The sequence below is a fragment of the Centrocercus urophasianus genome, unplaced genomic scaffold (genome assembly GCF_019232065.1).
Source record: "Centrocercus urophasianus isolate 14NV4802_14NV808 unplaced genomic scaffold, USGS_Curo_1.0 seq_22, whole genome shotgun sequence".
NCBI lineage: Eukaryota > Metazoa > Chordata > Aves > Galliformes > Phasianidae > Centrocercus > Centrocercus urophasianus.
In genome coordinates, this window is record NW_024884778.1 from 1433755 (window position 1) to 1448045 (window position 14291).

The 14291-nt window shown below is 47.2% G+C and overlaps 1 protein-coding gene across 2 annotated transcripts in view; it reads right to left on the minus strand.

Moving 5' to 3' along the window:
• Positions 1–14291, minus strand: part of ITPR1 (inositol 1,4,5-trisphosphate receptor type 1) — a 149006-nt gene extending 134715 nt beyond the window's left edge. Inside the window, exons 1-2 of one of the 2 annotated variants that reach the window (XM_042823314.1) lie at positions 14259–14291; positions 3274–3381 (exon numbers count right to left, since the gene is read on the minus strand). In XM_042823314.1, the coding sequence (XP_042679248.1) occupies positions 3274–3365 (92 nt within the window). In that variant the 5' untranslated portion in view covers positions 3366–3381; positions 14259–14291. The remainder of the gene's footprint in view (positions 1–3273; positions 3382–14258) is intronic. The other variant, XM_042823315.1, reaches the window with a different exon arrangement.

Below are 14291 nucleotides of genomic sequence, written 5' to 3' on the forward strand. Positions count from 1 at the left end.
AAAATTGACCCTCAGGAGATAGGAAGGCATAAATACACCCTCCTGCTTCCCAGTCATAAACACTAGCAAAGTCAGGAGGGCAAACTAACCTCCTTTTAGAAGAAAGGAAGTGAATTGGATAAGTGAACCCAAGAGATTTTAATAGGAAACGCCAGCACAGAGCTTCTCCTGTGAACACACACTGGCAACAAAAAACACCCAAAAACCTGGAGGCTCAATGCAAAGCCCACAGAGTACATCAGACATTTAAGATGTACTTGTCATCTCTGCTCTGCTCCTAGCATGCTGTGTCAACGTGGAGCTGCTCCATTATCAGACAGCATTTCCAAATTGCGAGGAATGCAACTGGAACCAAATATTCTGTTGTTTCTGATTTGATGTTCAGTTATACAATTTGGCCCCTTAAAACCAATCTGTCAAAGAGGCTTTCTACACAGATGTAGAACATAAAACTCAGAGGTCTTAGAGGTTTGAGAGGTCCATTCTCATGCAGGATCAACTTGAGAGACTGAGATCTAGAATATGAGAGTTGTTCCTTGCAGAGGCCGGTTACATGCAGGGAGCATCTGGAGACAACAGTTACGGAAAGTCAAGAAGTGCATAAGAATTAAGAGGTCAGAGAGACTAAGTGGACTCGAGAGGTCTATGCATCTAAGATTTGCAAATGCAAACATTCAGAGTAAGTTGCTTTTTCCCCATGGATTTTCTCCCTATTCGGTATTTTACAAACATGCACGTGCTCCAACCAGAATGACAGCACTAATATCTGAGCTCACTGAAACACCTGCTTCTAGTGAATGAATGGCCAAAAGGTACTGAAAGTCAAATGGGTTACTCTGATAATCCCCCATACAGTTACTCTCAGTGCAGTGTATATCCCTCTCATCCTGAGATTCAATTGAAAGTAAGGAGGAGCTTCCCAAATTGCTAAGAAAATAACTTCACAAGGTACAAAGCACAGAAGAGGATATTTTATACGCTAGCAATCATAGTGATGACAGCACTGAGTTTGGGAAACAGCAAGAGTAAAGTCCTGATTAAACAACAGTCACGTCATAGGAGCATTAAATAGGAACACTCTTCAAAGAGAGTTATTTGGCTAAAATGACATTAGAATGTAGAGCAGTATCTGTTTCTCAACCTTCATTAGCCACATGAACAAGTCATTACACATCGTTATGACATAAGACTGTCAGAACTCCACATGGTATAAAGCACGATTACACTGAATCTTCTCTTTGGTTCTTTAATTTTCTCCAGGACAAAGACTAAATTAAATACGGGACAAAGCTAATTTGATTATGAAGGCTTATTAAGATGATAATGCATTTCATGTTTCACATAGCAATTGGGATTTCTGGCTCAAATTAGGCTCAGAAGATGTGTGGCCATTCTATAATGCCGTTACCTTAAAACAGTACTAATCGAATCAACGAGGATGCTTGTAATGCTGAGGGATCTTCAAATCTGCCATCAGAACATCTCATCAAGCCTAAAACAAATAGGTGCTTCGGGCCTGTAATGTCTAGAAGGACTACCCATGGTGAAAAATATCTGCTCAGCAATGCCATCAAAGCCACAGCCACTGCATAATGTTCATCATGCACTGTATAGGATTAAACATAACAACTTTCTACTTGTTTTGGAATTATCTACTGCCAAACTTGCTTCAATACTAGGAATAAAAAAGCCAAATGTATAGTATTGCTCAGTTCATTGTGCCAGTTTTCAGCAGATAGTATTTGGCCAGTTACGCAGCCGATCGAATACTGCACAGTGTGCATCTCATATTTGACGAGTACCTGGGAAATTTGTCAAATACATTTGCCAAATACTATTCGACCAACCCTACTTACTACATTCCCTTGCTTTTATCATACCTTCTTTCCCTTCTGGCAGCATCCCATATTTTCTTCTCTTTCCTATAATAGATCATGGTGCATCTTCAGTGTCTGCTTCCTTCTCTGCCCCCTTATTTTCCAGAATCCTAATAGCTAGAGGACTAAACCTACAAGTTAGTTTGGAGTCACTGTGATGAGATTCCAGCCCATTGTTTCCTGCTGAGAGACTTACCAGGATGCTGTCTTTGTACCCTGCTTGGGAGCTTCATTTATCAGATGCATCTGGACAGTAGGCATCAAAAAATTTGCTGTCACTGTACCCACCCTGAGGCCCTTACGGCTACTGGAAATGAGAAAGAGCATGTTGTGTGCGTGCCCACTCACCACATCATCAAGCTTTCTGGTTGCTTCTTTGCTACTCGTTACCGAAGAACGCAGCAACGTGCCACACTATTTCCCTCCCACTAATTTCCCACTGCTTTAAAACCAGGTGGCAGATGTGCCTGCATCTCATCCAGCCCCCTGGAAGCTCTTCCAAACTCGTACACAGCTCCGCTGCCAGCTTCCAACATTCTGAGAGAGTTCTCTTAAGCGGTAGTTGAGCAGAATCAAACATAACCCTGCCGCTCGTGTCAAAGCTACATTTCAATTCTGTGGTTTCTCTGCAGAGCCTTCCTATGTGAAGGACTACTTTCTGTTCAATGAGGTGGGATGCATGTCTTCCTGCTCGAGAGGCTCTCTCCTACAGAGCACCTGCTCAGATGGATTTGCAGAAGACAGCACAGAGGAGCCGTGTGAGGAAGCTCAGGGCACAGGAGCAGGCACAGCACGGCTCCCGGCACAGCTCCAGGGTGGCTGGCTGTTGCCGAAAGATGGAAAATGTTCTCCTCTGACTGAAGAAGTACAGTTTTGGTTTTCTGAGAAACCTCAAACACCGTAGGACAAGACACAACTAGTCAGAGCAGTAATTCGGTGGTGTACAAACGGTTTGGCTCAGGGTTTCCAATTTTGTTTTTCCAATGCCTACGCATACATCGCTATCTTCTTTTTTCCAATCAGTACTGGGGCCTGTCTGTTGCTGACTGGGGTGGGCAGGAAGGGACAGGACAGGACATACGGATGGACATGGGACAGACAACATGAAAATCATTTACTTTCATTCACTCCCTCTACCCACAGCTTAACCTTGGAAAGCCTCTTCCTCCCCACCAAGTACATTAACACCATACCACAGCCATCAATATGTCCTTCATCCTCCCAAGAAATCTAACTTGCAATAGTTATTTCACGCCATTTTTAAACTTAGGGCAAGATCTGTACAGAACACAACTTGGCTTTGCCCAGCATTGCCTGGAAGTCGGGCCCACGACAGCCAATTGAGCTCTGTTAGTTCTTACACATGTGTTTTGTACAAGAGAACAGCTGTTCTTACCCCAAAGTGCTAATAAATCCATTGGTTGAGCCCTCTGCATAGAGAGAACAAATATCTCCAATATGAAGGAAGCTCGACATCTTGTCAGTCATCTCTGGCTTAGAGCCCCTGCAAGAATAAAGTGAAACATTACTACTTATTATGTAGAACGATTTCTCCATACAAATTGCTGAAGGTTACAACAATAGGACTCCTTGTGTTTATTTGTTTGGAAAAAGGGACACGCTCCCATGTTGGAATTTCAGGTATCAAGGACAACACAGCATGCCAAATTGCCTGCTTAGAAAAATAAGCTAGGGGAAAACAGCAGGCTGCTGGCACCCCATGCAGCATGGGTTGTTTCTCTAGAAGCCATATCCTACCCCACAGATGTTCACAGACACCTCACACCAGGCGTGCCAGAGTGCCTCATCCCATGCAAGAGGGAAAAAAGGAAGAAGAGTGCTTTGGTTTAAGCTCCATTACTTGTACCATCTGTATTACAGCCCGTATCTCTGCCTAAAACACTTCCGCCACAATGAGAGGTAGGTATGAGTGTATTTAAAGGTCCTCTGGTGTGCTGAAATAGCACTCACAGGAATAGTAATGTAAAACAGTGCCATGATTCACAGAACCATAGAAATCGTTGGAGTTGGAAAGGAACAGCTTCTGTCACCCACAGGAATGCTGGGGTGAGCCATGTACCCAGAGCTGCTGCTTCAAACAGGCCATTACAGCAAGACCCACTCAATATGCCCCACAATGGATTTCACATCTGAAAATGTAAAGCTTCAGATTTTTCAGTGGCAAATACTTTAAATGACATATAAAGAAGCCAAATCCCTGTGAAATGAGGAACGTTCAATCCTGTTTAAAAACAAACGCAAGGCAGAGGGGCCACGACTCAGCCTCGACAGCTTCTGCAGCATTAAGAACACCATTATTTCCTTCAAAGCCCCAAATCCTGGGCTGAATGGCACAGGACCTACCTGCCATTTAAACAAATACAGAACAGCCAGTTTCCATCTGCCACAGCAACAGAGAGAGACAAACAACAGGAGCCCTGATAAAAAGAAGCCCGACCAGAGAGTTTTCAAAGATGTCCTTTCAAAAGCCATTTACTGGTTTCTTGGAGACGTTCCTAAGCTGTGGCTTTTGATCACCAACCTCAAAACACTGAGTTAAGCTCTCTGCCCATGAGCCTCCTACCAGCAGGCAGCACTGAATCACCCTGAGCCGCTCAGCCCCGCAGGTTGGCGATGCTCCAAAGGGCAAAGCCCAGGACAGACTGCAAGGAAAAATAACCGCAAACACGTTCACCCTCCCTCACATCAAGCACGACACACCAAAATCAACTCCCAGCGAGCCACCATCAGGAGATACACAGCAGGAAATCGTGCTGATATACAGCTCAGCCCTGACATGCGCGTGGGATAAATATCCTTTTTCATTGAGTATTAACTTGTTTACCAAAGGTGTAAGGCTCAAGTTTATTAAGCAAGGCTGGAGATCAACGAGGACAGATTTGAGGGATTTAAAAGTTAATGCTGATAATACACAGCAGATATCAGAGTGCTGGCAAAAACCAAAGGCTGCACTTCTCTTCTGCAAAGCTGCAAACAACCATCCCTCCTCACTGCCTGGCCCAAAGCGTTGGGGTGGGGGGCAATAAACATAGCTGTTAAGCCAAAACATGTGTTGGACATTCTCATGGCTGTAAGTCATTGTGCCTCTTGTACAGTTGAAACCAAAATGAAGAAAAAAAAAGCAACCAAGAAAAACCCAAATGAGAACAGGCCAAGATCACATGCAGAGTTGCAGAGTGAGGAATCTCAGCTCCTCTGAAATCAAACCTGCATGCACAGAAGCAATGTGCTTGGCTTCAGGTTGCTTGCTTAGTGCCAAGTCCTTCAGCCACTGCACATGCTACAGAGCCCAGACTACAGAATCATAGAATGGCCTGGGTTGCAAAGGAGCACAGTGCTCATCCAGCTCCAACCCCTGCTGTGTGCAGGTCGCCAACCAGCAGCCCAGGCTGCCCAGAGCCACATCCAGCCTGGCCTTGAAAGCCTGCAGGGATGGGGCATCCACAGCCTCCTTGGGCAGCCTGTGCCAGTGCCTCACCACCCTCTGTGTGGAAAAGCACCCTCAATGTGAAAAAAAAAAAACAGCACACCAAAACTTCCCTTCCCTCTCCATAAGTGGACAGAAACCATCACTATCTATTTTAAAATACATGCCAGAAACATCAGATATAGGCAGAAAGACTGAATTAGCATCACCAGAATCTCAGCTTTCCTGATTTCCTGACTTGGAAGTTAACTACAAAAACTTCTTACAAAACAAACTTTCAGATCCTCACAATGAAAGCTCTGCCTTAAGCTCACAGATCCCAAGCAAGGAGCAGCCAAGCATAGAGAAAGTGCAGTAATTCTGGGGGCACAACGCCCGCTCTGCTCGGACACTTGCACTGATTTCTGATACTTCGGGGCCTTGGGGCTGTGCAGTGTTACAGCATCCCTACACACACTGCATTTCTAGCTCTTAACTCCTCCGTTTTACCATGGCAAGTAAGAATCCCTGTCAGCAGGAATTACTTCCCAGGACTGCATTATTTTCCTTTGGAAGAGGCAGATGTTTACCAAAGCAGTTTCCAAGAAAACATGCAGGTCAAAATTATTCTTTTCTAGTGGAAATCAATTTTTTCTCTGAAAAAAAACAAAAAAAACCAAACCCAACAAACCCTGATATCCCAGACCACTGAACAGAAGCAGGCCTAAGGATGTGCAATCAGATTCTGGCATCGCAGTAACTATTTCCCACTTGGCATTTCCCCCCAGGTTCCAGCAGGTGGGGCGAGGAGCTGAGTGACCCACATCGTGGTCACACATAAGGGAATCATTTCCAAAGCAGCTCTGTTTAGTTGTAAGCTGCTTTCCTAGCCTCCTCCCAAGCACTAGTGATGTCTAACAAAATTAGTCCACTGGTTAATCAATTATTTGCATTAAACTAACAGAAATTGAGTATTTGCCACCTCTGAGTCTTAGGACAACTAGGATATCTGAGACAAAAAAACAATTCTAAGCTTTTCGAAAGCAACGTTCCCAGGTGACCAGCTTGTAAACCCTGTCAAAGCAACCGGTTGTCAGTGTGACCCCGAAATCTCAGCTGTATGGAGGTCTGTGTGTTCCCTGTGTCGGGGAGCCCGGAGGGAAAGCTCTGTTAGCCTGGGCACACACAGCCATGCTCACAGCACGGCCGGGGCACGCAGACCTTCCCACACAAGGGATCCACAGCACCGGGCACAGGCTGGCAGCAGTGACCCCTGAGGAACAAGGGATGGGGATTCCAGCATGCACAGCCCGTGGTGGTGTTCAAAGCAAAATCACTGCTCCAAAAGCAATTGTACTCTGTAGATAAACATAAGCCTCACTCTGAAATTTGTTTATTTTAGATATGCCAGTGCCAAGAGCCATTGATTATTACTAGAGGGGAGGACCCCAAGGGCACCGTTGGTGCTGCACAGAACCAATTCCTGGCAGCTCTGTCATGACATCATCAGAGCTGAACTAAAACGCCTTAACAAATGGAAGGTCAGGAGATGACAGCAGTGCAGCAATGCAGGCATACGGGCACAGAAAAGGTGAGCTGGGTTTCTCCAGACACGTGTTGGAGGTTTGTAACACAGATGGCTGCACGGTGGGCAGCAGCAACACGAGTTGTTAAAGGAGACAAAGGCGCTTCTGCTTTGGGAGAAAAGGAGGAATACTGACAAACTGTGCAATGCTTGAGATGAGAAATGGAATATGAACTAGAGGCAGGCTGTTGCATTGGGAAGTTGGCTGTATTTACCCATGAGCACAGAAAAACACCTCAAAGATGAACACTTCCTACTATTTTTCTTTTTAAGCCCTGACAGCTTAAATTCTTCCAGTTATGCAGGCAATGACTTCAACCCGCCTATCATCTACGTAAAAGCCAGTGTGTCTTCAGATACATTTTAGGCACAATTTACCTGCACAGGAAAACAGAACTAAGTCCCTATTTAAGAAGATAAACACAAATAACAAATACAGAACCCCGCAGAATCTGCAAGGCGCACCTCTCAAAGTCATTCTGCCCTCCTATAGCTTTGATGCATGGGACTGGCTATGAGAGTGCATTAGCTAAATCAGGAAGCAAACTAAAGCAAAAGGGAACACCTCCAGAGTTTTAGCATGAGCACTGCCCTGCTGCTCCATGCTGGAGCCTGGTCTGTGATGGGACAGCAACCATAGGAAACACAGGGCCTATTTGTGGTCACATCCATACAGATTCCATCTTGCACACCCTTAAAACGGGCTGCACTGCACACAGTGAATGGCAACAAGTAGAAGCAGTGCAGGCAGGCCATGTGCTCAGCCCAGTGACCTTGATTCAGCCACAGCAAGTTTGATACTGTCACTGAATCTCAGCTGGGAGATTTCAACTCGTGTTCCCATGCAAACACACTTCATAATGGCAGCTAAAGCAGAATTAGCAGTGAAAACACTTAGAAATCAAACTGACTGTTACATATCAAATACCTTAATGAGACATCTGCTTTTTGAAGATCTCGGAGTAGGAAACGCAACTGCTTTGTAAACATATCACACTAATTTCTCCCATCACTCATCCCAATCTCCACACTCAGAAGCAAGCAGGCTTCAGAGCAGTGCTGGAGGCTTGTTTTCCTTGAGCAAGTGTTGAGGCCCTGTCTGAAGTTCCTCCTTACAGACGGGAACGACTGAAACAAAACTCCTGCAGGATGCTATTCCTCACCTTCAGCAACTGAGCACTGAAAGGCTTCTCAAAGAATTTCAAGCTATTTTGCAGATACCACATCTCATGCATCTGCTTTGTGTGGGATTTTAATACTCTACCCTATGACTGCAAATCCTATTTGTAAAATAAACAAGACCCACTAAATCTCATCACTGACAGCAGATCTCCAGCAACTGCGATACAAATGACTTCACCTTTTGAAGATGGCTCTAATAATGTTTATTTTGAGCAAGAAAGCTCCTCGCTGTGCCTTGTGGTCCCATGACGTGCTCAGTTCTCTATTATCATATTTTCACTGTAGTTTACTGCTCAATTAAGTAGAGACTTGTGATCTTATACGTACTTTTCAGAAACTGGGGCAGCACTTATCAAAGTCTTCTTCCCTATTTAGACTGTTTAGGCAGGAATCAGATCTCAAACTGTGCTGCACTGCTTCAGGTTAATGCTGCAGACAGGAAGCTCCGCTGCCAAAGATCAGGTTTGGTCTTTAACAGTAAAGAAATCCGTTTTTAAGAGTAGAGACAACAAAAGCTAGGAAGCAAAGGACTGCTTAACGGCAAAAGCCATCACCATGCATGTGAGGACTGCCCTCACTCAGCAGGCACCACCAGCATCACAAAGACTTGGTCAGATGGGAACCCAGCAGACCACGCACACTTAAGGGACAGAATCAAGCAGAACTGTGCCCCTGATATTTCTGTGTCAGGCCATGCAGATTACTTCCAAACGCTCCTGAACTCCCAGGGTTTAAGTGAAAGTTGGGCGCTGGAGCACCTCTGCAAACTGAAACTTCACAAGAAGATCTGATCCATAAGTCAGACCTACAGCCTCAGTCTAACGTTGCTCCTAACATACACTTTTCTAATGACTTCTACATGCTTGAGATGGAATCCTCCCAGCATTCTGTACCTATTTCTACAGGTGCGATTCCTGTCATAAAAACTGAAACAAAAAAGCTTCTGTTGCCCATTTTTATTTCAATTTAAAAAAGAATGAAGGAAGGTTTCCTCCCGGAGGGCTGTCAGAAAGGTTCACAAGAACTCCATTAAAGCAGCTAAAGCAAGGAGGAAGCTCCTATTTAAAGACCACCCAGTGAATAAGCACTCTTCCGGGGCTGCAAAATGCAGCGCTGCCACTTTCAAAGCCTGGCTTAACAGACCATAGCACACACAGCCCAGTGGGAAAGGGAAAGCAGCAGGGCTGGGCCATGGAGCAAAGGCTGCAGGCTCCAACAGCAGGGACAGGTGTTGTCATTGTACAGATTACACATTTTAAAAGATATCAGCACGGTATGTTTATCTACCACACGATCTTGTTTTCCATTTAACTGCAGCCTCTCACGTCCAGAAGCCTGCTATCCACAGACAAGTTCTCTTCTGATGAACTGTTAGATTAAAAAGGAGAAACGCGCTTTCTCAGAGGAAGTATTTCTCAGTCTTAATGCTTAAACACAGCAGATTTTTCTATAGCTTGCAGGTGGAGGATGAGGAGAAGGATGCAGCAGCACACAGGACTTAGCAACGGGCACACAGCAGGCTGAGCCCAGAGCCAATAAAGGGCTCCCTGCACACCTCTTAAATTCATCCAGCTTGACAATGACCAAGTTAATTGCGTTCTAGCCATACCTTTCGCTGCTGAGCAGAAAAACCCATTTATTTACAGTTGCCATTACAATTAGAAAGTTACTCAGAAGGTAATACTGAATAGGTGCAATGAAGCACGATTTAATGAAAAGGGAGAAACAGATAAAGGAACACATTTGATCAACTTTAACCTCAAGAACATCCTCCACACAACAAATATGCACGACACTGATTATTTTTACTTGCCCAGAGCAGCCAGGTGGGCAAACAGCCACTTGGCCATGACAGAAAAGCCACCTAAACACCCCTAACAAGGCACTGGGCAGCAATACGCTGTGACAGGCAGCTCCCACCACAGCCATAAGGCCGATGTCAGAAACACAGCTGACAGATCCCACTGACAGGCAGGAGCCAAAAAAGAGCACCTATTAGAGATGCGCTGTCAGGGCACAAATCATTTTTAAAGTTTCAAACCAAATGTGACCTGACAGCAACTTTTTAATTCCATTAGAAGTGGGCAGCACTTGCTGAAGTTGATGCTTACTGAAGCCCATACTTACTGGCTGTAGACTTGGTGGGAGAAAGCAGCCTAGATGCCAGCTTCCTGGTGAAGCCCTATGAGCACACAGCATTTTCCAGAATATTTTATTAGGAGAGACTTGGAACATGCCAAAAGAAATGGAGCAACCAATGTCAGGAATAAGGAGAGTGAGCATGGTTTACAGCATCCACTGAAGCCTGGCCAGGAAAACACATAAAACATTGAGAAGTCTGCATAGCCATACACCTACCAGACCTCACTCACGATGGGCTGCCTCCTACAGCCCACACTTCTTCCTTCAAGAGATGCAAGTTTCTGGCAAATACTCTACATCTCTACATCTAGGGGAGCATTTTTGTTCTGCCTATCCATCTCCCCAGACTGTCCTCACACAACTCTTTCACCTATCCTGAGTGCTGTACTTCCCACCTCCTCCTTTACCTTGGTGGAGGTTCTCTGCCCTCCATGGTGTCGCTGGAGTCTCCTTCCAGGATTGGGCTTTGCAGGATGGCTCCTGGTAGCTTCAGGTCCCCGCTGGCAGTAGTGCCAACGCTTCTCTTCCCCTAGCAGGGCTTCCAGCTGAAGACTTGAGTCGTATCCGGCTCGCAGCTGCAGCAGCCCGATGGGGTGAGCTGGTTCCTTCCCTCCTGGACACCTCAGCAGGCAACCAGGTCTGAAGAGAGAGCCCAAGTGCCTGGGACAAGGTGCCGGGGAGGAGGAGCCCCTGCCAGCACATGACCAGCACGTGGGCAACCACTGGTGGCCAGGGGACCTACTTTGCACCCTCCTGACCCAAAAACCCAGCCGCTGTGGCTGCGGTGCAGGGGAGGCTCAAGCTCTCGGGCTGGGTGAACATGTTGGCCTCCCAGCAATCATCTAGAACTCAAGCACGAGTCATTCTTCCGAAGTAAAGTTTTGAAATACCGTACCAACTTAGCTCATAAAGAGCATCAGCAACTGAATCTGCTTAACAGATTCCATCTTGCAGATGGAGGAGTGGCCAACTGGATTTAAATCCATCAGAAGATACATCAGTTTTCACTTAACCCTTCAGATCAGCACCATCAGCAAGCAGCATCTGTCCCTGTGTCTGCATGGGCTGCAGACAGGGCACAGACACCACAATACTACAATTAACACTTCTTTCTTCAGAACTTCCTGGCAGATGTCTGAATTTTTCAAGAGGAGGAAAGATTTTGCCAGGATGCAAACCAAATATTTGTTGAACATTCATACTAAACTGCTACTAAGCAATTCCCAGAAATTATTAAAAAAGAAGCCACAGCCCTCTGGCTGCATACATTTTTGGCCTACTGTGATCAAATTTCTTGCGTGTACGTGGACAGAGATCACTGCCTTCTGCCTTCACACACCCTGCACAGGGCAGGGATGAGGAGAGCAATGCATCCTTTAAGTACACACCATTGTATCCGGATTCAGCATCCAGGCCTCTTCCCCTATAACTCAGGTTATAGGGAGTATCAGTATCAGGTTACTCCAGCAGCAGAAACACTGTAACATCCTCAACACTTTAACAATCCAAAAATTGGCTTCTCAGAGGCTTTTACCAGCCCTTGCAGATCTGTTCAGCAACGATGCTAGAAGCACAAACTCTGAGCTCTCTGCTCCACCCCCCCAGGGAGCGTTCTGGCACTCAGGGACGGAGTTACACCGCTGCAAGCTGTGTGCCACCAAAGGAACGCCTGCTTCCACACACTTCTCACACATTTTTCTCCCTACAGGGTTAACTTGCACAGGTCTACAGTGACTTTTTCCTCACTATACAGCACTGTTAGGAAGGAAAAATAAGTTGGTTCTCATACAAGTTTTGATAGGCTTCACCAAAACCACAGCTAGGTTTAGAACACACAGCTGAATTCTGTAGCTTCATTCCAGTTGGAGCTGCAGTTTCCCAAACAGGAGATGCATGATGGAACCACTCTGAGTCACCACAGACACGGATAGGATCTGCCAATGGAGTTCCCTGCCTGACACCACCTGTAAAGCAGCACCTGTGTGCACTCAGGCTCAATGCAGGGGCTGTACAGAACTGCTCAGAGTTTTTCCCACTCATCTTCTGCACTATTACACAATGAAAAGCTACAGAAGCAACAGGAATAAGTGAAAGTACTACGTCAAGAAGCAGAAACTCATTTGGAACATTCCATAAGGAAAATATTTATGTACCCAGATTAATATCACAGCCACACTATGACAGAACTGCTGCATTTACATAACTTTCTCCCAACACACCACTTCCCAGCTCTAAGCCCCTTCGATCTCCCTAAGCTGCTTTGTGAGCTGCTTCCATTCCATCCCCCATGGGGTCCTGCATCCCTCCTGCCCCAAGGCACAGCCCTACAACCACAGCAGCCTTCACAGCTACAGCCTAACAGCACCACAGTTCTCATTACAAGTGGCTTTGCCACTAGTTGCACTGCACACCATGCACTAAGGACCTTGCACAGCATCACTGGGGAGCAGCACTGTCAGCTCACTGACTGCTCCATCCAAAGGGCAGAACAAGATGACAAGACAGGGCTCTGCATGTCTGGGTCCTGTTTTACGTAGTACTGAAACACAAATTTCACTTCAATAGCATCCATCTCCACAGTGCTGTGCCATAAGACCCTACTGACTTCCTCTCCTCCATTTACAACCAGGGACTCGTGCTGGGTGCCCTTCCTCACACCTGGAGCTCCAACAGCCACTACCAAAGGCTCCAGCCACTTGTGCACCCTCATGCTCTCCACGCTCCAATGCTGCTGCTCACAGCAAGCAAATCTTAGAAGACAATTTCCCACAGTTAAGCTCCACCCCACAACTGCAAAGGCAAACGAGGGTTACTCTGCTGGTTTAGTTCCTAATTTATGAACCTCTCTCAGAGAAAACCCATTTCCCTATTTCAAGGCTTAATGAACATTGCAAAACAAGCAGGTGGGAGCAGGGGAAACACAGCTGGGCAAAGTCTTCAGCCTCAGGGCAGAACAAGGTAATTTAACAAGAAAAAAATATTATTGACAAAAAAAATGGCTAAGAAACATTATAAGTAATTAGCTAGATAAACAGTTCTACCCTACAGCACTCCTGTAACAACTTGTTTGGAAAAAACAACGGAATTGTTTGTGTTTTTTATACTCACAATGACTCCTTTTTGTTGACGCACACCAATCACCGCCCATTCACACCGTTACAAGTTGCTGGCTTTGACATCTGGTTATCAAAGAAGCACAGAAGGGTTGGATTGGAAGGGCCCTCAAAGCCCCCCCAACGCCAATCCCCGTCGCGTTCTGGCTGCCCAGGGCTCCTCTAGGTATGGGGCAGCACTGCCGGGACCTCACTGCGAGAACTGGCCCCGCGTATCCAATCTAAATCTCCCCGTCACAGTTTAAAATCACTCCCCGTGTCCTACTGCTAACAGACAACGCACAAAGTCTCTCTCCTGCTTATCGGCTCCCTCCAGGTAGCGGAAGGCCGCAGCGAGGACTCCCGGAGCCTTCTGTTCCCCAGGCTGCCCTCCCCAGCTCTCAGCCTTCCCTTTCAGCGGAGGTTCTCCTCCATCACCACGGTCTCCTCCGGCCCCGCTCCACCCGTCCCACACCCCTCTGGATCCGAAGTCCCGGCTCGCTCCAAAGCGCCCCGTTACAGCCGCTACTCCCCCCCCGCAGCGGTCAGCCGGCGGCCCGTTACCATTATCAGAACCGCGGGGCATCGAGGGCCCGCAGCGCCGTGCGAGGAAACGGGCTCACATCGCAGCGCGGGGAGCAGCGCGGTGCGCGAGCACAGAGGAACTTCGGCCGGGAAGGAGCGGGCTCAGCAGCTCACAGCCCGCACACGGCCGGGCAGCGCGGCTCGGGGCCTTCGGGCCGGGACGGCACCGCGGGGCCGGGCGCCCCGGGGCAGCGGAAGAGTGAGGAGCCCGAGCGCCCGCACGGGCACGGCGCTGCTAACAGCCAAAGCGCACAGCGGCCACGCGCGCTGCCCCGCGCGCTGCCCACACCGCCGCTTCTCCCACCCGCAGCACTGTCGCCGCACCGAGCGGGCTCCCGCCGGACCCGCCGCCCTCCCCCCATCCCTACCTGGCTGCGGCGCGCGGGGCGGGCTAGCGGTGC